The 21500-nt window shown below is 43.1% G+C and overlaps 1 protein-coding gene across 5 annotated transcripts; it reads right to left on the reverse strand.

Annotated features, from left to right (window-relative positions):
- Positions 1–842: 842 nt before the first annotated feature.
- Positions 843–20840, reverse strand: LOC310679745 (receptor-type tyrosine-protein phosphatase C-like). 5 transcript variants are annotated; one of them, XM_083445400.1, is made up of 11 exons: positions 20721–20840; positions 19392–19510; positions 12934–13164; positions 11649–11774; positions 10803–10949; positions 7465–7673; positions 5426–5489; positions 5125–5242; positions 2921–2955; positions 1485–1623; positions 843–1367 (listed from the first exon to the last, which is right to left on the reverse strand). In XM_083445400.1, exons 6-11 carry the CDS (start codon positions 7534–7536, stop codon positions 1355–1357), a joined length of 441 nt encoding a protein of 146 aa, XP_083301526.1. In that variant the 5' UTR covers positions 7537–7673; positions 10803–10949; positions 11649–11774; positions 12934–13164; positions 19392–19510; positions 20721–20840; the 3' UTR covers positions 843–1354. The 5 variants fall into 5 exon arrangements, 4 of the variants coding, with proteins under 4 accessions (XP_083301526.1, XP_083301525.1, XP_083301524.1 ...); XM_083445399.1 differs by having other exon boundaries at positions 2894–2955; XM_083445398.1 differs by lacking the exon at positions 19392–19510 and having other exon boundaries at positions 2894–2955; positions 20611–20840.
- Between the last annotated feature and the right edge of the window lie 660 nt (positions 20841–21500).

Below are 21500 nucleotides of genomic sequence, written 5' to 3' on the forward strand. Positions count from 1 at the left end.
CATGCAGTAAATTTCATATGAAATGAAATGAAAAATACAGCGCTTATTTCTGACACTAGCTCTGTTTGTATCCTTGGACAAAGAATGGGAGGGATGCTCTAAAGGGTACAGACAGAAAACAGGATACGTACAAAGAAAAATAACCCCCAACCCGGAAAGAATTCTCATTCAGAACAAAGCTGTACATGGACCTGGCGTATATCCGCATGCTAAATGTCATAACCATCAATATATTTTGTTATAAAAGTGTTTGTAGCACTTTGGCAAGGTCTTAGGCAGACAGACAGATCTCCCTGCCCACCAAGGGGATAACAATTTCACCATTAGGGATAACAAGAGATGTTGGGAATGAAAGGAAGAAGAGAAGAAGAAGAAAGAAGAAGAAGAAGAAGAAGAAGAAGAAGAAGAAGAAGAAGAAGAAGAGAAGAGTTTGGATTTGATATCCCGCCTTTCACTCCCCTTCAGGAGTCTCAAAGCGGCTAACATTCTCCTTTCCCTTCCTCCCCCACAACAAACACTCTGTGAGGTGAGTGGGGCTGAGAGACTTCAGAGAAGTGTGACTGGCCCAAGGTGACTGGAAGAGGGAAGAGTAACAAATGGAGAGATGAAAGGGGCAAGGGAGCCAAGGAGATAGAATCAAGAAGCGTAGAAGGGATCACAGTGGTCTTCTAATCTAACCTTCTGAAACTTTTGCCCAACGTGGGGCTCAAACGCCTGACTCTCAAATTAAGTCTCACACAGAGTTACAGAAGCAGGGTTTGTTAGAGGGGGGAACGTGCAGTATTTCCTGTGATGGCAAAGTTTAGAAGGTGCTGTAACAGGAATCTGAGGCGTGAAGCCAATGAACTTTACACGTCTCTTTGCTACTGTTTCTACAACTGATCTCAAAAGAGTTTGCAACTGACATTGAAGCATCCAATAAAACAATCCAGAATAAAACATTACTCAAAAGTAAAGCATGCAGTCAAAGCAACATAATCAAAATTAAACATTGCAAAATTGGTCAACGACGTAATGCACTTTTACAAACCCTCCGACGTTCCACAGAAGAAAAATGAGAATAATAATGGCTAACATGGCATTCCAAACAACAACATTTACCATTTAAAAAACAACGTTGCACACATGTGAAAGAGGTGATGAAAAGTATCAACAATTTGTATAATATTAAAGCTGTGCTGTAGTACATTATATGGGGGGGGTTAACATAAAAATGGCAGCAGATTTTGAAACCCACTATTGCTCTTCAACTCCAGCTTGCATCCTCAAGTGGTTTATCTCTTTGTGCAGCTCCAATATGTCCTCATGCAAAGAATGATAGACTTGTAGAGTTGTAAGGGATCCCAAGGGTCATCTAGGCCAACCCCCTGCAACACATGAAAAAACTCGGTAACATTGGTAACCTTCACCACTGCTATACAATTAAAGGTGGTAATTTATTTATTTTAATGATAAGGGTACATCTGTGGTCATTTCTCACTTACATGTTTAATTCATTTTCCTCTCTATGCCCAATACGATTGCCTGGGCTTCTTACAGATGTGCACATCTGGCTTTCTGTTAGAGGTTCTGTCTGCTCAGCCACATCCATCGTCATGTTCTGTGGCCCATAGTTTTCATAATCTAGAAATAAGTCAAAATACTTAGTATGGAGCAGTCTTATTTATTTATGTTTATTTCATAAAATGTATATGCCGCTTGGTTGTAGAAATAAAAAATAAATTCTCAAGGCAGTTTCCAAAAAGAATAAAAGAAATTAAACACAAATAATTAAAACATTCAAAAGATAATTAAAATCAATGATAAACTAAAGACAGATTAAAGCAATCTGCAAATGTGGGTAGGCTTGTCTAAAGAAAAATGTTTTCAGCAGCCACTAAAGAGTCCAGTGAAGGCGCTTGCTTATGTCAATAGGCAGGGTTTGAAAAATCAATTTCATACAAATACAAAACAAGTATTAAATGGCATCTGTAACAATGGGTGGACCTACACTCGTTGTTTATAACGTTAAAGAGGCGTTATTAAAATGTGGCACAAGGGGGTGCTGCAGAGCAGTGAGCCATCGGCAATGGGAAACAGCAGTGAGCCTTATATAACATTATATTTAATAACGTTTTACAGGTCAATGTGAAACGCTGACAAAGAAGTCCATAAAAGAGCATACTGCCCAATCAAAATCTTTCAAATTACATTAAAGCAATTCAGATTACTAAAATCAGTACCACAATAAAAGTGATCAAACGTAGAATCAGGAAGACAGAACCTTAAAGGTAAAGGTAAAGGTACCCCTGCCCTTACGGGCCAGTCTTGACAGACTCTAGGGTTGTGCGCCCATCTCACTCAAGAGGCCGGGGTCCAGCGCTGTCCGGAGACACTTCCGGGTCACGTGGCCAGCGTGACATCGCTGCTCTGGCGAGCCAGAGCTGCACACGGAAACGCCGTTTACCTTCCCGCTAGTAAGCGGTCCCTATTTATCTACTTGCCCCTGGGGGTGCTTTCGAACTGCTAGGTTGGCAGGCGCTGGGACCGAACAACGGGAGCGCACCCCGCTGTGGGGATTCGAACCGCCGACCTTTCAATGGGCAAGCCCTAGGCGCTGAGGCTTTTACCCACAGCGCCACCCGCGTCCCTAAGAACCTTAAGTTGCACTAAAAGCTTAGTGAAGAGGGTGGAGTCTCAGCAGCTCTTCTTGAAGCTTAAGAGTGAAGTCAGTGGCATATTAGCCACTTGGCAGCACAGAAGTAGCTATGGGAGGTTCATCAGGCCAATTCCCTGATTCTCCAATGCCTGCATGGGTCTGTGAGGAACGTTTTTACCTTAGCATGCTTCAGGGTTCAGTACTGCTACCAAGGCATTGTCATGAGCTAGGCAGAAATATCAATTAAATACTTGCCCTTGCCAGAAGTAGGAGAATACCAACCTCTGTTAAGAGGTTGCATAGGTCCATCTTGATCCCTGTAAGAAACATAAACAGTTATGAAGGATGAGAGCAATGCTCCATGTTACTGAAGCTTCCTGCAACCAAATTCTAGGTATCTCCAGCCAGGTTGACGAGCGAGATCGACAGGCTCATCTCTGGTTTGGTCCTTTGTTGGAAACAGTGTCCTTAAATATCCTTAAATCGCTTAAATGTCCACGAAAACCCAGACATATTGGCTAATTTTTCTTTTAAATATGGCAACCCTACTATCAGCCAACTTTAGCATGAGAAGGAATCAGGAGGAGGCAAAGGGTTCACCTGGCCTCTAGCAGCGCCACTGCAGTTTACAGAGAGCGAGAGGGGTGAGGTGGCAGAGAGGAGCTTCCGTACGACTGAGCTGTAATGGCTCTCCTCCTCATCGTATCTTCAGAATCCATCAACCTCTGCTCCAATGGTGATTAACTACCTAAGCCTTTAATGAGACTTCAGGCATGCTCCCATTACGCAGAGTACCCGGACAGCAGCAGAAGAGCCAGAAATATGTGCTACATTGCTACGTTTATTTCTAACTGCGCAGGACAGAAAAGAATATGCGTCTGCTCTCTGTGAGAGACAGAGAACAACAAGAACAAAGAAACAGGAAACCAGTAACTTCAACATCCGTTTCCCGTCCCCCGTGAGACTTCCTACAGTCTGGAATGTAAACAGAGTCTTGTGACTCCAAAAATGCACAGTGGCATAACATAAATCTAACAATTGCCACAATGCAGATGCACTGGTTGTGCCCAACTGGTTTCACCAGTGCATTTGCACAGCCTTGACCTCCCTGGTAAGCTGCAGTGATGGTGCTGATGGGAGGCCATGAATGTCTTGATGTCCTTCCTCTCCAACCACTCCCAGGAGGAATTTTCACTTCTCTTTATCTTACTTTACACTTGGTTCCCTATAGTTATCACTGGAGAAGTAAGCAACCAACAGACCATGGTCAAAGGAAGCCACTGTGGAGCAGGGGTTAGATGGGTTGGATTGGGACCCTCGGAGAACAGCGCTCAAATTCCTACTCAGTCATGAAACGCTCTCTCTCAGTCTAAGTCACCTCGTAGGGCTGTTGCAAGATTTTAGAAGGGTGATTCCAGGGAATCGGCTCCGTTCCTCCCAGCAGTAGATAAGCAGAACAAAGGAAAAGGAGTCTTCTTACCAGTTAGAAACTTTAATCACAGCAAGAGAACAAAGAACATCTCCTAGACATGGCAGAGCTCCCAATTAAGTTATCCACCTCCTGCCCTCTATTAATCTACGTCACTTTTAGGTCTTGTAATCTGAGTTTGTACCCTCTGTGCTTTCTGTTCTGCCACTTTCTGGGCTCTCCGTGACTTTGGAGAAGGGAGGGTGAATGCTTTCCAGAAACTGTGAGTCTGTTAACAGTGCTTCTTCTCCTAGCTGTTCCCAATCCAGTATTTCCCAGCTTCTGCCTTCTGAACTATGTCCCTCTGCAAACCACTTCTCCAAATCTATACTGTCCTCCTGCCCCTGGGAAGATTCAGGATCTGGAGCAGGATCAGGGGGAGGGGGAGGGGGAGGGGGAGGTTTCCACCATTCCTCCTCAGTGCAGCCCTCCTCAGCATGCTCCCTGACAGGTGAGAGGAAAACTGCTGAGAACTCCTTGGAGCAAAGTTGGGATATAAATGTAACAGGGAAAGAAAGAAAGAAATCCCACACCATCACACATGATAGCAAATGAATTGTATCTTAGCCTATGCCTAAGAATAAAAATTAGGGGCGTGAGTGGGGCTGTGGGTTAAACCACAGAGCCTAGGACTTGCCAATCAGAAGGTCGGCGGTTCGAATCCCCGGGACGGGGTGACCTCCCGTTGCTCGGTCCCTGCTCCTGCCAACCTAGCAGTTTGAAAGCATGTCAAAGTGCAAGTAGCTAAATAGGTACCACTCCGGCGGGAAGGTAAACGGCATTTCCGTGCACTGCTCTGGTTCGCCAGAAACGGCTTAGTCATGCTGGCCACATGACCCGGAAGCTGTATGCCGGCTCCCTCGGCCAATAAACCGAGATGAGCGCCACAACCCCAGAGTCGGCCACGACTGGACCTAATGGTCAGGGGTCCCTTTAACTTTTAAGGAAAAAAAAATGTTGCGGTGTTCTCATCTAATTGCATATACTTAAGAGACGAAAGGAAGGGAAATAACCTGACCTTGAATTTTTTATGATAAGGTTGTGGATTTTATGCAGAAGAAGGAGCAAAGCCACGGACTTCCCAGTAATGAGGAATGCCAAACACGTCACTAGGTTTCCATAATTATTTACAACATCTAAAAAGAAGAGAGGGAGAGACAAGCTATGTTGAAAAGATTTTAGAAAATGTTAGCAGAAGTTAGTTCTGGCACATCTCTTCACTTTGCTTTCTGCATGTCATGTCATTTCTTACTCTGTGTTTTAACCTGTAAATTAGGTTAATCAGCAAATTAAAAGAAGCAGTTGAAACTTTAGCTTACGTCTTGTTCTTATTGGGTCAGAGATCACAGGGTCTGAGGAATATTTCCCATTGTAGAAAATAACCTGATAAACAGAAAGAACAGGGAATGCTGTTATTTTATTAGTCCAAAATGTATCACCACAAACAGTGTTGCAGACCTTCCAAACAGTTTTCCACCTAAACCAAAGAAGTGATATCATAAAGAGAGCTATAGTGGTACCTTGGGTTACGAACTTAATTCGTCCCGGAGGTCCGTTCTTAACCCGAAACCGTTCTTAACCTGAGGTGTGCTTTCGCTAATGGGGCCTCCCACTGCTGCCACGCCACCGGCACACGATTTCCATTCTCATCCTGGGGCAAAGTTCTCAACTCAAGGTACTACTTCCAGGTTAGTGGAGTTTGTAACCTGAAGTGTTTGTAACCCGAAGCGTTTGTAACCCGAGGTACCACTGTACTTTTAAACAAATGTAGGACGGTAAATACTTTGGCCACCTCATGAGAAGAAAAGACTTCCTGGAAAAGACCCTGATATTGGGAAAGATGGAGAGCACAAGGAGAAGGGGACGACAGAGGACGAGATGGTTGGACAGTGTTCTCGAAGCTACCAGCATGAGTTTTGCCAAACTGCAGGAGGCAGTGGAAGACAGAAGTGCCTGGCATGCTCTGGTCCATGGGGTCACGAAGAGTCGGACACGACTAAACGACTAAACAACAACAACAGGACGGTAAGGAGGTCCAGCAGTAGGTGGAGCCACTTTGAATGGCAGGCAGAGCAAACTAATTCTCGTTTTGTCTCCATGTTCATTTCTGCTGAGTTCTACAAGAGACAAAACTGAGACTCAAGAGCTGACTGGGGGCAGACTGAGGTTGATGGGGCAGTGCTCCACTTGTGCTCATAGACCAGCCTCTACTGCTTCTACTTGTGGGTTAGGTAATAATGGAAAATGTTGAAGGGGAAATAAAGTCATTTTGTTTAGTTGTTTATTTCTTACAACGGGATGTGTAGTTGGAGAAGGCTAAGGGATCCAAGAAAACAGGCATTCAGGTGGGTGAGTTTGGTGAAACTAGAGCCACCCTAATGCATAGCTGTCAACGTTTTCCTTTTTTTAAGGGAAATTCCCTTATTCCAAATAGGAATCCTCGCAAGAAAAGGGAAAAGTTGACAGCTATGCCCTAATGGGTTCTACTGAAGTACCATGTCTTTTTCTAAGGCCAGGAAGAATATGGCAGCTCCAGAACAACTGGTACGCATTGTGCCTCAAATTTTTGCCCTACTGACTTTAGAGGCAAAGGAGGTAATCTCAAGGAGATACAATTGGCCATTCAGTAAATCCCTAGATGAATCTTATGCTCCACGATTCATCCCGCAGGGGAGATCAGAAAGAAGATGGAAATCTGTGTGCATTCAGCCAATCTTTTTATGAGAGAGGCTGCTCTAGAGAAAAGTTGCCCGAAAAATCTGCCTGGAAATTAATAGAAGAGCACATCATTCTGTTTAAGAAATACTCATTCAGATACAGCTAATGGTCCAGGGGTGGACCAGAACAAAGCCTGCTCCACTCCAGTCCACTCTCTGACTTCTTCCAGGTCCAAAAGGACCTGCATATTGGCGATCACACGTCACTTGGACACACCTAAAATGGTCGTTGCCTGTAAGGTAAAGGTAAAGGGACCCCTGACCATCAGGTCCAGTTGTGACTGACTCTGGGGTTGCGGTGCTCATCTCACTTTATTGGCCGAGGGAGCCGGCGTACAGCTTCCGGGTCATGTGGCCAGCATGACTAAGCCGCTTCTGGCGAACCAGAGCAGCGTACGGAAACACCGTTTACCTTCCCGCCGGAGCGGTACCTATTTATCAACTTGCACTTTGACGTGCTTTCGAACTGCTAGGTTGGCAGGAGCAGGGACCAAGCAATGGGAGCTCACCCCGTTGCGTGGATTCAAACCTCCGACCTTCCGATTGGCAAGTCCTAGGCTCTGTGGTTTAACCCACAGTGCCACCCACGTCCCAGGTCGTTGCCTGTAGCTGACTGTAAAAGTTAGAATTAAGCAATTTACCTTAAACTGGTATGTTGTCGAATGACAGAGGTTTATAACTTCAAAGTAACATCTTTCGTTAGCTTTAATCATGGTCTCCGTGCCTAAGAAGTACAAATGATATTCTTCTTGAGGACCATTTATTTGTTCTGGCTCCCTGCACTTGATCTTAACAGCACTGATTTCTTGGTTTAATGGGTCGACTTGCAGTTCTCTCACTGGTGTTGGCTCTGTTTAAAAGAGAAATGGTTGATATTCATAGTCTGCATGCTAAAGCTTTTAGATCTCATGAATACATTAATAAAAAAATCAGTGTGGGCTCTGAAACACTAGGTTTTTAGTTTTATTTTCTTCTGAAAAAGATTGCTTTGCAGAATCTTTCATCCCTGTTTGCTGTGTGAGGGTGGGTAACCCTCCTTTGAAATCTCAGGACCCAGACCTCTTAGACTTGGAGGAATATGATAATCAACGGGGATAGCACACGTACTTAGCCTATGGGAAAGCAAAAGTTCACAGGAACTTTTCAAACTATTAGGAAATCCCTAATGACGGTTTGGGAGAGAGAGAATTTTCTCTCTGAGAGAGAATTTTCTTAAAATGCAGCATCGGTGGTATTTAACACCCTGGAAATTGTCCAAGATGTTCAAAAATGTCCCCAATAATTGCTGGAGGTGTAAAGAAAATCCAGGTACTTTATTCCATATGTGGTGGCAGTGTAAAGAAATCAAGGTGTTTTGGGAGGATGTCCACATAGAACTGGAAAAAATGTTAAAAATATATTTTAATAGGAAACCAGAAGCTTTCCTTTTGGGAACCACAGACTTGGATATTCCTAAAAAGGCTAAAGAGATCTTCTTATATGCTACAGTCACAGCAAGAGTTCTCATTGCAGCAAATTGGAAAAGTGATAAAGTTCCATCAATATTAGAATGGATTAAAAAAAACGACTGAATATGCGGAATTAGATAGCACATCAGAAAAGATGAAAAATAAACCAAAACAGGTATTTCTCTCAAAATGGAAAGTTTTTAAAATATACTTGAAAAATAATAGTAGTAGTTTAAGGTCATACGCAGCATTCAAATAATTTCAGTAGCAGTGTTAAAAATGTGGTAAAACCAATGAATGGATTAAGGGATATTGAAATTGAACAAAACTCGTTATGCAGTGGCAGCAAACAATTAATACAGATTCTGTAATAAGGAATAGACGGGAAAACTGGCACATAGAAAAAGACCACTTTTATTTTATGTATTTAATGTTTTGAAGGTTATTAGTTGATGTATTAATTCTCTTTTTTTCTTTGGTGGTTATGGAATTTATTTTCTTTTTCTGTATGGTGTGTTAATGTGAACGGTAACAATAAAAAAAATTAAAAAGAAAAAGAAAAGAAATCTCTGGAATCAGTAAAGGATTAGGGTTTAACAGTGGCGGACCAAAGCTGTTGAGCTTTTCTTAGGGGAGCCCGCAGCACCTGAGATACCCAGCAACCGCCATGCGGCCCTCCAGCTCCTCTGCCACTCAGAATCCCACCCCTGATGCCTAGCAGTGATCGTGCCACCCTACAAACCCCTTTGCCGCCCTACAGGACACACCCATGCCTAGCTACACTATTGGGATTTAAGAAAACCTCTCTTTTTCCCAGGTGCAGCAAAGGGTGAAAATAACACAGCCCAGCTTCCCCAAGAGATCGCTCAAAATATAAGCCATCCAGGGAACAGAAGGGCAGAGAGATAAGTGATTAAAGAAACAAAAGACTATGCCAAGCAGCAGAGGGGCAAAGCCTCTCCCCGGGCCCTGGTCTTCGTTAGTAACAGGCCTACAGTTTACCTGAAGAGGGTGAGAGAAAAATCTTTGGAGTCTAGGAGTGGCAAGATGGAGGAAGCAGAGTCAGAGACTATCTGAGTTTGACTCCAACATGGCGGCCATGGCAGAGACAGGACCCTCTTGGGAGCTGCATGCTCTGAACTTCCCCCTATGTAGGTTCTATTTCTAGAACAATATCAGCTTCATATATTTTGATTCATCAGCCTGTTACATCCTGTATTCACATCAAGCTACAATTCTCTTTTAAAATCTGCACAATAATTTTCTTAGGAATAAAAATGCAGTATGGTGTCATTCTGGTTGCTTCCTCAAATAATATCCAATGCCCATCAGGGTCAGCTTCAAAGATCACTATCATTGGGTACCTACTGATGCCCATGCTCAGCAGATCAACAACTACCAGTTTCCTCGGTCCTGTATACCTGAAGGAGCATCTCCACCCCCATTGTTCAGCCCAGACACTGAGATCCAGCGTCGAGGGCCTTCTGGCGGTTCCCTCATTGTGAGAAGTGAGGTTACAGGGAACCAGACAGAGGGCCTTCTCGGTAGTGGCGCCCGCCCTGTGGAACACCCTCTCTTCAAATGTGAAGGAAATAAGCAGCTATCCTATCTTTAAAAGACATCTGAAGGCAGCCCTGTTTAGGGAAGTTTTTAATATTTAATGCTGTACTGTTTTAACACTTGATTGGGAGCAGCCCAGAGTGGCTGGGGAAACTCAGCCAGATGGGCAGGGTATAAATAATAAATTATTATTATTATTATATATTCCAGAAGTCTGGGATTTGCTACTCCTCTTTCTTGTTGTATCTGCCTGCTAGGGATAGAGGGGGAATTGGTTCAGCCTGCTCTTTGCTACTGAGTGAACCAATTCAATGGTCCCAAACTTGCTTTCGGATCAGAATGCAACTTCCAATCTGACAGTGGGCATCACCCGATTTTGCAATGCACTCCCAGAGTGCAAACAGGTCACATGAAATGAAGTATTGTTGTGGTTAGGTATAAAAGACATGCTTCTTGGGAAACCATGTTGTAAAGCCTTGAAAAAATATGGACTCTGGGGAAATATGTGCCATAATGTAGATTATTTAAATGGTAACCTTTCAGGCATTCTTTGAAAAAAAAATCCACGCGAAATGGGTGGGATGGACTTATGATCGAGTGCCAGTGAAAATGTCCTCTGAGTGAAAGTGTAGTGACAGGAGTAAGGAGAAAGAGCAGGAGACTCTGCTTGTGGCTCCCTTTGGACTACCATGCAGTTTTGTCTCAGATCAGGAAGGCCATAAATTAAACAGTGGGGAGAAGAAGGTGGACCCAGCTGGAGAAGGGGCCCACAATGGACATCTTACCCAGGGGCCTCCAAACTTGGATCAGGCACTCCTGCCCAGATTATAATCTGTCACGGTAATACATTAAATCCTATTTGTATGCTTTTATTTATATGGGCACAAAGATACCCTTCATCGTTGTAAAAGTTTAGTTTCTGGGATGAAGGCAAGTTCATAAGTGACTAAGCATCATGTTGTCATACTCACTTCCATAATCTGTTGTTAGCTGTTTGCTGCCAGTTTTCACATGTTTGCCATTAAACCATATTTCTGATGAACAATTGTAGTTCTTGTTGGGTGATAAACCTGTCTCTGTACAACCATTCTGCTCTTCAGTGGTCTGAAAATTCTCACCTATAAGAAATTTCGAAACATCATTGCTCCGTACTCCAGGCATCCAGAAGCATCTATGCCATGGATGGGGAATCTTTTGCCCTCAAGACTCCCAACATCCCTTACCATTGGCTGTGCTGCTTGGGGCTTTTGGGAGATGAGTCCAAGAAGATATGGAGGGTCATGAAGGTTAGCTCTGATTGACAAAAAATCAAGAACATGCTACCCACTTTCTTGCTTCTTTCCCCTGACCTCACCTCCACGTGAGCTGCTATTTGACTGTAGCTATGTGTTTTAGGTCCACCCTAGCAAGCAGTTCTTTGGCACCATCCATATCAATGTTTCACACAAAATATTGCACCCTTGTTATCTACAGTAATCAAACCTGGAGAAACTATCAACAACTTGTGATTTTTTAGGGACTTGAAACCACTCGTGTACAGTAAGAAACTTCTGGACAGCAGGAGGTATTTCTTCTTACTATTTCATTAAGGTGAGAGAGAGGGGGGGGGGGAGAGAGAGAGAGAGAGAGAGAGAGAGAGAGAGAGAGAGAGAGAGAGAGAGACTCATACCTTTACCAGACTTGTTTGCCTTTCCACCTCTCTATACTTAATTCTAAATACGTTCATACACAGGACAGAAAAGCAAAGGTCCCCAATAAAGTGCATTTAATTCTCCAGCCAATAAAGACAGAAATTCAAAACTTCTAAAATCTCCTACCATTAGGAACACAGTAACACAAATATCTTAAATGGCAACGATGCTTATCATATCCACGATTGTTCCAAGATAAAGTCACACTGGTGTTACTTTTCTGTGGTTCTTCCAGTTTCCACTTATGGGTTTCTTCCAAATAAAGAAAAAGGAGAAAAATATCACAATGACATTCTGTTCAGTATTTCTTTTTTAGTTTTAAAAGCATGCTGGATAATATATTGCTTAATGGGTTGCATCATTTTACCCCAAATGAGTACCTAACACAGTTTTCAGTGTTCATCTATTCATTTTGAATTAGCGTACTTTTATGTGTTAGATGACTATGAGATACGATGGAAGGAGAAATAAAAACATTGCTTAGCTTTAAAAGCCTGTTGATGAGAGAAATCTAGTGAATTATCAATCATCTAGACTTGAATCAAGAGCACTGGGCACAAATCAGCCACAGTTGAGCATTTTAAAATCCTAATAGATTTCAAAAGGTTTAAAATTCCCTGCTGAGATCTATGGGATTTAGTGGTGCTTGTGGGTTATTTGTCCAGCACTTACTGTATTTTTCGTTCTATAAGACGCACCAGACCACAAGACGCACCTGGTTTTTGGAGTGGGAAAACAAGGAAAAAAATATTCTGAATCTCAGAGGCCAGAACAGCAAGAGGGATCGTTGTGCAGTGAAAGCAGCAATCCCTCTTGCTGTTCTGGCTTCTGGGATAGCTGCGCAGCCTGCATTTGCTCCATAAGACGCACACACATTTCCCTTTACTTTTTAGGAGGGGAAAAGTAAGTCTTACAGAGCAAAAAATACGGTAATTCTAATCATTACAGCATCATTCTAGAATCACTACAGTCCTTCACCTCTCGCCAGCTTCATGCATTCACTTAGTTGGCATTGCTCATGACTCAAGGGGCACAACTGCTTGCTGTTTTCAATATAAAACCAATACAAATCTGAACACAATAACTTGAAAGAAAATCTCTTCAATTTTGGTGGTGCATGACAACGACGTTTCCGATTATTAGTTGCACATTCTTTTATTCTAAATAGCATAGAGAAGCCATCAGAGTTACTATGCGATTAACAGTGGTTGGAAACCATAAAAAAAACAGAAAACCAGTATATTAGCTGACAGCAAAAAATTTAAAACTGACTTCCCGCACCCTCTCTAGCCCTCTGACATACATTCTCCCAATAGCTTAGCACTGGGGGGGGGGGGACACAGCTCATCAGAGTGGCTGAAAAACAAGAAGGCAGATTTTGCTTAAATAAATGAGAAGTATCTGATCTTACCAGGGGGGACATGAACTGATAATGTTAAATCATCACATCCATTAAAAGATGCTACTATCTTGTATTCGTCACATTCTTGAAGTCCAGCAAGTGTGCTTTGGTCCTTGTCCCAAGTACAGTGGGCATTCTCACAGCTAACATTTTGCAGCTCTGGCTTCTTCGTAACTTTAAGTTCTGCAGTGGCACCCTGTGAATTGTACTCATAACGAACCACTGAAATGGATCTACGACCTAAGAGAACAAATCAATGTTAAAAAGCTTGTTGCACTGGAACGTTTTAAAAACAAGCAAACCGCAAACAATGTTTAATGTGCATTAACAGTTTAAAGAGAGGCACAGTATGTGCACTACAGGTGAGACAAATTGTCCTTCTGCTGATCACTTAGATCTGCAGTTGCCTGTTTTCCTTCAGTTCATACTGGTAATATTTCAGTTCATTAACCAGATCTGCCCAACCTGTGTGACTCACCAAGCCAAGCACAGCTCATCAGCAATATATATAGTGGCCCATCAGAACACCTTGGCATCAGGCTGGGGTGGTGGTGGAATGTGATTGGGTGGAGCATACAGTGGAGGCTCGGGTTGTGAACGTGATCCATGTGGGAAGCACATTCGCAACCTGCAGCGCTGCGTGTGTGCACATGCGGGTTGCAATTCGGCACTTCTGCACATGATTTAGCGCTTCTGCTGTTGTTTATTGCCTTGACATTTGCTGGAAGGGCGTTCCACAGGGCAGGCGCCACTACCGAGAAGGCCCTCTCAGCAAGGGAACCTCCAGAAGGCCCTCGGTGCTGGACCTCAGTGTCCGGGCTGGATGATGGGGGTGGAGACGCTCCTTCAGGTATACAGGACTGAGGTCGTTTTGGGCTTTAAAGGTCAGCACCAACACTTTGAATTGTGCTCGGAAATGTACTGGGAACCAATGAAGATTTTTCAGGACCGGTGTTATGTGGTCTCGGTGGCCACTCCCAGTCACCAGTCTAGCTGCCGCATTCTGGATTAATTGCAGTTTCCGAGTCACCTTCAAAGGTAGCCCCACGTAGAGCGCATTGCAGTAGTCCAAGCGGGACAAAGTTGGTTTGCATTTCTAATCAGAAGCCAAAAGCTGCATTTCAGCTGGATGAAGATCTTGTTAAAGTTCATTGTATTTCACAAGTTGGATGTATTCTATAAATAGCAGACCCATTGAAATGAATAGGTATGATTAACAGTGCAATCCTAACATAGCTGTCAACTTTTCCCTTTTCTTGCGAGGAATCCTATTCAGAATAAGGGAATTGCCGTTTAAAAAAAGGGAAACTTTGACAGCTATGTATCCTAACTGTGTCTATTGAGACACAGGTACTACTGAATTCAATGGCACATACTCCCAGGTAAGTGAGGTGAGAATTGCAGCCCGCTATTGTTTTTGTTTGTTACTATGGGATGTATGTTTGTGTTTATATATTGTAAGCTGCCCTGTAATTAAGGGCAGTACGAACTTTAATAACAAATAAAAGCAAATAATGCTAGGTTTGTTCATTTCAGTGGGTATACTTCTGAATATGACTTAGTTGAATACAACTCCTATGCTATCGCTGTCAGCTGCTCCTAAAATATTTATTATTATTATTATTATTATTATTATTATTATTATTATTATTTATTATTTATACCCCGCCTATCTGGCTGGGTTTCCCCAGCCGCTCTGGGCAGCTTCCAGCAGAATATTAAAATACAATGATTCTTCAAATAGTAAAAGCTTCCCTAAACAGGGCTGCCTTCAAATGTCTTCTAAAAGTCCGATAGTCGTTTATGTCCTTGACATCTGATGGGAGGGTGTTCCACAGGCTGGGTGCCACTACTGAGAAGGCCCTCTGCCTGGTTCCCTGTAACTTGTCTTCTCACAATGAGGGAACCGCCAGTAGACCCTCAGCATATTGATTATGTCATGTTCCACTGCTTTTGGGGTGATATATATAAATATGTGGATATGTGGATCAACACAGCTCCTGAGTAACCGGGGGAGAAACTTAATAAAATTAATAAAATTAGAGTCACATTCGATCTTCAAGGAAACAATAAACTTACTGCAGTCCATGGGAGGACCGTGCACACCTTTAATCGAAGAACCCTTAGACATCGGAGGCAAAGGTGGCCCTGAAATTACATTCGCAACATCCTTTAGTGCCCTTGAATGCAGCCATGAAGCTCTGAATTCATTTAAAGTAACTAGGAGCTGAGGAGTCTAGAGGAGCTGGTGTGCCTTGCCTGACCACCCAGAGTAGCAGAAGAAGGGTCTGTGAAACTCACACAATTTTTGCACACACACCCCGGGCCAACCCGACCAATTGCTAAGTCAACCCCTGGTTATCAACATCATGCCCTAACCAACTGAGCTATACAGTGATTTTCAAACATCCAATTCCCAACAAACTCTTTCCACACATAAGTATTTGTTCAGGAAGAGAGAGGGTTCTGTGGTCCTGTCTATTGGTGCTCTCAATTTAAAAGAGTGCTGGCCAGACCTGAAGGCCTTATCTCAATTATTCCACCCCAACTGAATATGGTCCAGAAATTGTTTCCCACCCACTGGTAACGATGAATATTTTACCCTTAAAAGAATTACTGGTGCTCTTCTTTTCAGGAAAAACCCTCACTAAGATTTTGACACACCTCAGACCTAAAATTTCAGACCCAACCCTTAGATCTTTTCTAAGTGATTTGGGCACTGTAAGAAAAAGGACACTGTTTTATAAGCTGATTTTTTATAAAAGTATTGAAGAGAAAATTATCATTCAATGTTACACACAGACAATTTATATACTGCTTAATGCCAATAAAGGCTGCAAAGTGTTTTACAAAATATAAAAACCAATCAGAAACTCATAAAGATATAAACATCCATAATTAAATACACAATACAGCAATCTCATTAATGTATTAAAACCTAGTTAAAATTCCCTATGGTCCCTATAGAAATTAATTTTATTAGCTTGGGCCCAATTCCCTGGTCATTTTGAATTTTGATTCTGTCTTCTGTGGTATTAGTTACTCCTCCCAGTTTTGTTTCAACTACAAATTTCATGAGCATCCCCTCAATTCCTTCAACCAAGTCATTTATAAAGACGTTGAACAACAGCGGGCCATGTCTGAACCCTGCGGCACCCCACTTGTCACTTTTTTCCAGGGTGGCAAAGGAACCATTAATGAGTACTCTTTGGGTTCAGTCAATCAACCAGCTACAAATCCATCTAACCATTACCTCGTTCAACCCGCACTTTACCATCTTCCTTGAGAGAATATCATGGGGAGCTTTGTCGAAAGCCTTCCTGTAATCAGCAATTCTCTGATCCACCAAGTTTGTAATTCCATCAAAAAAAAGAAATCAGATTGGTCTGGCAGGATTTATTTTTGAGAAACCCATGCTGGGTCTTAGTAATCACAGCATCCTTTTCTAAATGCTCACAGACTGATGTTGAATTATCTGTTCTAGGACCTTCCCTGGTATTGATGTCAAGGTCACTGGCTGGTACTTACCTGGGTATTTGACGTAACCTGCCTGGACCCAGCCTGTAGGGAATTACAGTACAGCAATACAACAATCTCATTAAAATATAACCATCCATAATTAAAATACATATGTAACATCAGACCTTTTGTTCTATGGTTGATTGATTCTTTTTCATGGTATTTGAATATAAATACAGATTACAATACATTACACTGAATACTGTTGACTCAGAACTTGTTGTGTATGGCGAGGGTCAGGTTCAGAGATTGTGCATAAAGCTGAAATCGTGTATATCTGGAAGAATCCTGGAAACACTCACGCCTGGCACAACCATCTGTATCCTTCTAGAGATGGCATGTTTAGTGGTGCCCTACCCACACCAAGCATGGCAGAAAGTCTTAAAGCTGCTGACATTTTTCAAAGGCTACTACCATCATGGGCAGTCCTGTTCTGATTTTTCCAGCGTGTGTGTTCACCAGATAAAAATCCCTGAAATCAGTGTTCCAAGCTTCGGCAGGCAGACGTAAAAGGCCAAGCTACTAGCTAACTCATGGCCGCATTGGGTCTCCAAAGGATCCCAACTCCTGTTTGATGGAAGTGAAGAATGGTTTTGGTGTCCCTGGTTGTTGCAGGGTCTTTGGGGCCAACAGTATGCTCAGCAACGACATTCGTCTGGAAACCTAGGCTATCATTTGTTTGCTCCACAGTGGAGCAAGGTATGGTTTCCAGGGGAGAGGAATCAGATGGAGATTTAATTTTTTTCACACCTAATGACTTGAAAGCCCATCCTTCAGGTAGGCTTATTGCCCCTACTAGAATTCCCCAACACCTGCTTGTTTCATCAAACTTTTTTTAACTTCTTGTGAATCATAGAATCACAGAATTGTAGAGTTGGGGGGTACCACAAGGGCCATCTAGTATAACTTACTGCAATGCTGAGATCTCACCAAAGCATACCTGACAGATGGCCATCCAACCTCAGCCTTAAAACCTCCAAGGAAGGAGAGTCTGCAACCTCCTGAGGGAGACCGTTCCCCTGTCAAATATCACTTACTGTCAGAAAGTTTTCCCTGATGAATAGTCATAATCTCCTTTCTTGGAGCTTCAAGCCATTAGTTTGAGTCCTACCTCAGTGGCGGAGCTTCATGCTCCAGCACCGAAGGGCGGAGAGCAGGCAGGGGCGGGGCTCCTGTGAGTCCCATGGGCGTGGTGCTCATCCTGGGGGCGTGGTGTGCTGCCCATAGGGGCATAGCACCCAGCACAGACGGGGGGAGCCATGATGGCACCTCGCCAGGATCACTCTGCCGGGGGCGGTGCGCTCCCCCCGCACACCTCTTCCTTTGCCAGTGTCCTACCTTCCAGAGCAGGAGAAAACAAGCTTGCTCCACCTTGCTCCACCTTCCATGTGACAGCCCTTGAGATATTTGAAGATGGCTATCATATCTCCTCTCAGTCTCCTCTTTTCCAGGCTAAACATACCCAATTCCTTCAAGCACTCCTCATAAGGCTTATTTCCCAGACCCTTGACCATCTTGGTAGCTCTCCCCTGCACACCTTCCAGCTTGTCAACATCCTTCTTAAATTGAAGTGCCAAGAACTGGACACAGTATACCAGGTGTGGTCTGACCAAGGCCGAACAGAGTGGTACTCCAACCTCATCTGGACACTATAGGTCTATTGCTAGAGCCTGGAATAGCAGTCACTCTTTTTTCTGCTGCATCACGCTGTTGACTCATGCTAAGCTTGTGGTCCACCAAGACCCTTAGACTTTTTTCACAGGTACTGATAGTAAGCCAAATGTCACCCATCCTATACTTGTGCATCTGGTTCTTCCAGCCTCAGTGCAGAAGCTAGTTGAAATTCCTTATTGTACTTATAGAAATTCATTTTGTTAGCTTGTGCCCAATTCCCTAGTCATTTTGAATTTTGATTCTGTCTTCTGTGGTATTAGCTACCCCTCCCAGTTTTGTTTCAACTACAAATTTCATGAGCATCCCCTCAATTCCTTCAACCAAGTCATTTATAAAGACGTTGAACAACAGCGGGCCATGTCTGAACCCTGCGGCACCCCACTTGTCACTTTTTTCCAGGGTGGCAAAGGAACCATTAATGAGTACTCTTTGGGTTCAGTCAATCAACCAGCTACAAATCCATCTAACCATTACCTCGTTCAACCCGCACTTTACCAGCTTCCTTGAGAGAATATCATGGGGGACTTTGCTAAAACCCTTACAGAAATCAGCATTTCTCTGATCCACCAAGTTTGTAATTCCATCAAAAAAAAAGAAGTCTGCCATGACTTATTTTTGAGAAACCCATGCTGGGTCTTCATAATCACAGCATCCTTTTCTAAATGCTCATGACTGACTGTTGAATTATCTGTTCTAGGACCTTCCCTGGTATTGATGTCAAGGTCACTTACCTAGCTCTTCGTAGTCGGGGTTAAGATTTGTCTGGACCCAGTCTGTAGGGAATTACAGTACAGCAATACAACAATCTCATTAAAATATAACCATCCATAATTAAAATACATGTATAACATCAGACTTTTTGTTCTGTGGCTGATTGATTCTTTTTCATGGTATTTGAACATAAATAGAGCTTACTATACATTGCATTGAATACTGTTGACTCAGAACTGGGGAGGGGGTTCAGAGTTCAGGTTCAGAGATTGTGCATGAAGCTGAAGTCGTGTATATCTGGAAGAATCCTGGAAACACTCACGCCTGGCACAACCATCCGTATCCTTCTGGAGGTGGCGTGTTGCGTGGTGCCCTACCCACACCAAGCATGGCAGAAAGCCTTAAAACTGGTGGCATTTTTCAAAGGCTACTACCATCATGGGCAGTCCTGTTTGGATTTTTCCAGAGTGTGTGTTCACCAGATAAAAATCCCTGAAATCAGTGTTCCAAGCTTCACCTGGCAGAGGTAAAAGGCCAAGCTACTAGTTAACTCATGGCAGCACTGGGTCTCCAAAGGATCTCCAATTCCAGTGGGATTGCTGGAAGTGAAGGATGGTTTGGGTGTTCCTGGACTTATTTTTGAGAAATCCATGCTGGGTCTTAGTAATCACAGCATCCTTTTCTAAATACTCGTGACTGACTGTTGAATTATCTGTTCTAGGACCTTCCCTGGTATTGATGCCAAGGTCACTGGCTGGTACTTACCTGGGTCTTCGAAGTCGGGCTCAAGATTTGTCTGGACCCAGTCTGTAGGGAATTGCAGTACAGCAATACAACAATCTCATAAAAAATATAACCATCCATAATTAAAATACATATATAACATCAGACCTTTTGTTCTATGGCTGATTGATTCTTTTTCATGGTATTTGAACATAAATAGAGCTTACTATACATTGTATTGAATACTGTTGACTCATAACTTGGGGGGGTCAGGTTCAGAGATTGTGTATAAAGCTAAAATTGTGTATAGCTGGACCCCCCCCCCCAACCTGGCACAACCATCCGTCTCCTTCTGGAGATGGCACACTGAATGGTGGCCTACCCTCACCAAGCATGACAGAAAGCCTTAAAGGTCACTGGCTGGTACTTACCTGGGTCTTCAAGGTTGGGGTCAACATTTGTCTGGTTCCAGTCTATGGGAGCCCCACCTTTTCTTGAAGAATTGTCAAAGATAATTAAAGAAGGATCTGAAATTACATCCACAAGATCCTTTAGTACCCTTGGATGCAGCTTATCATGCCATGAAGATTTGATTTCATTTAAAGTAATGTAGCTACCAGCTGCATTCCTCTGCTGAGAAGTCAAAAGGATCTAGCGTGCCTTGCCTGACCACCCAGAGCAGTCTAGGGAACTCACACAATTTTTGCACACACACCCCCTGGGCCAACCTGACCAATTGCTAAGTCAACCCCTGGTTATCAACATCATGCCCTAACCAACTGAGCTATACAGTGATTTTCAAACATCCAATTCCCAACAAACTCTTTCCACATGTAAGTATTTGTTCGGGAAGGTGGAGGATTCTGTGGTCCCGTCTATTGGTGCTCTCAATCTAAAAGAGTGCTGGCCAGACCTGAAGGTCTTATCTCAAGTATTCCACCCCAACTGAATATGGCCCAGGAATTGTTTCCGAGCCGCTGGTAACGATGAATATGTCATCCTTTAAAGAATTACTGGTGCTCTTCTTTTCATGAAACCCTCACTAAGATTTTGACACACCTCAGACCTAAGATTTCAGACCCAACCCTTAGATCTTTTCAAATGAGTTTGGGTAGTTCTTTTAAAGAAGATTCCAAAATATGCAAATTGAACAAATAAGTAGTTGCCACCCACCTGTGTCTTGTGCATCCACAATGAGGGCAAAGCCAAACACCAAGAGTTCAGTCCACAAAAACATGGTTACATCTAGGGGTGTGTGTCCTCACAAAACAGCATGTGTGTGTCAGTCTCTGGAAAGCAAAATAATGGTTATTGCCCTTTGCAAATGGCTCACCAAGGTCCAAATCAAATGCAGAATAGCCTGTGCACATATATAATGCAATGTGTCCTTATCATTCAGAAATCAGCTTCCTCTGATACCCGGAAACTAATCACACAGATACACCGCACAGCTAAGGGCTGTCACGTATGATTTTTACCAACTTCTCTAAAGGCACTCTTTCTCTCTCTCTTCTATCTTTAGTTTCCAGAAATCCACAAAAGGTTGTTTTGTTTTTCGTTTTTTGCCATTCTTGTGACTTTCTAGTTGAAAAGTCTAGGAACTGTGAAGTGTTTCTCTTTCCATAGTTGAAATAGTTGAAGCGCTCGTGGCTGTGGAGGACACCACACTTCAACAACAAAGCAGGATAATGTTCAGAAAATGTTATAGGATGCACGTACAAACAGCTTTTCATGGGCTCTCCCTCCGAATGGCTCTAGAAGGTGTCTTTTGCCCTGGGGCATCCTGGGCTCTCTACCATCTGGATAATCATTAATATGTTCATCCTCATCCCTGAGTGATGATTTATCCCAAACCTGACATTCCTCAACAACTGTTGAATTTCCCCCCTTGATCAGTTTTTCAGCTGCTCCGCTATCACCTTGCAGCCACCAGTCTGCTTCCATTTTGG

Source organism: Podarcis tiliguerta (genome assembly GCF_965153285.1).
Source record: "Podarcis tiliguerta genome assembly, chromosome: 6".
NCBI classification, from domain to species: Eukaryota; Metazoa; Chordata; class Lepidosauria; order Squamata; family Lacertidae; genus Podarcis; species Podarcis tiliguerta.

Coding starts and splice junctions, on each gene's coding strand:
- LOC310679745 (XM_083445397.1), bottom strand. CDS start 10,992: ATGCCTGGAGTACGGAGCAATGATGTTTCGAAATTTCTTATAGGTGAG. Junction 7,674..10,802: donor GCTAACAACAGATTATGGAA/GTGAGTATGACA, acceptor TCTTTTAAACAG/AGCCAACACCAGTGAGAGAA. Junction 1,624..2,893: donor TTCTCCTACTTCTGGCAAGG/GCAAGTATTTAA, acceptor ACTTATTTCTAG/ATTATGAAAACTATGGGCCA.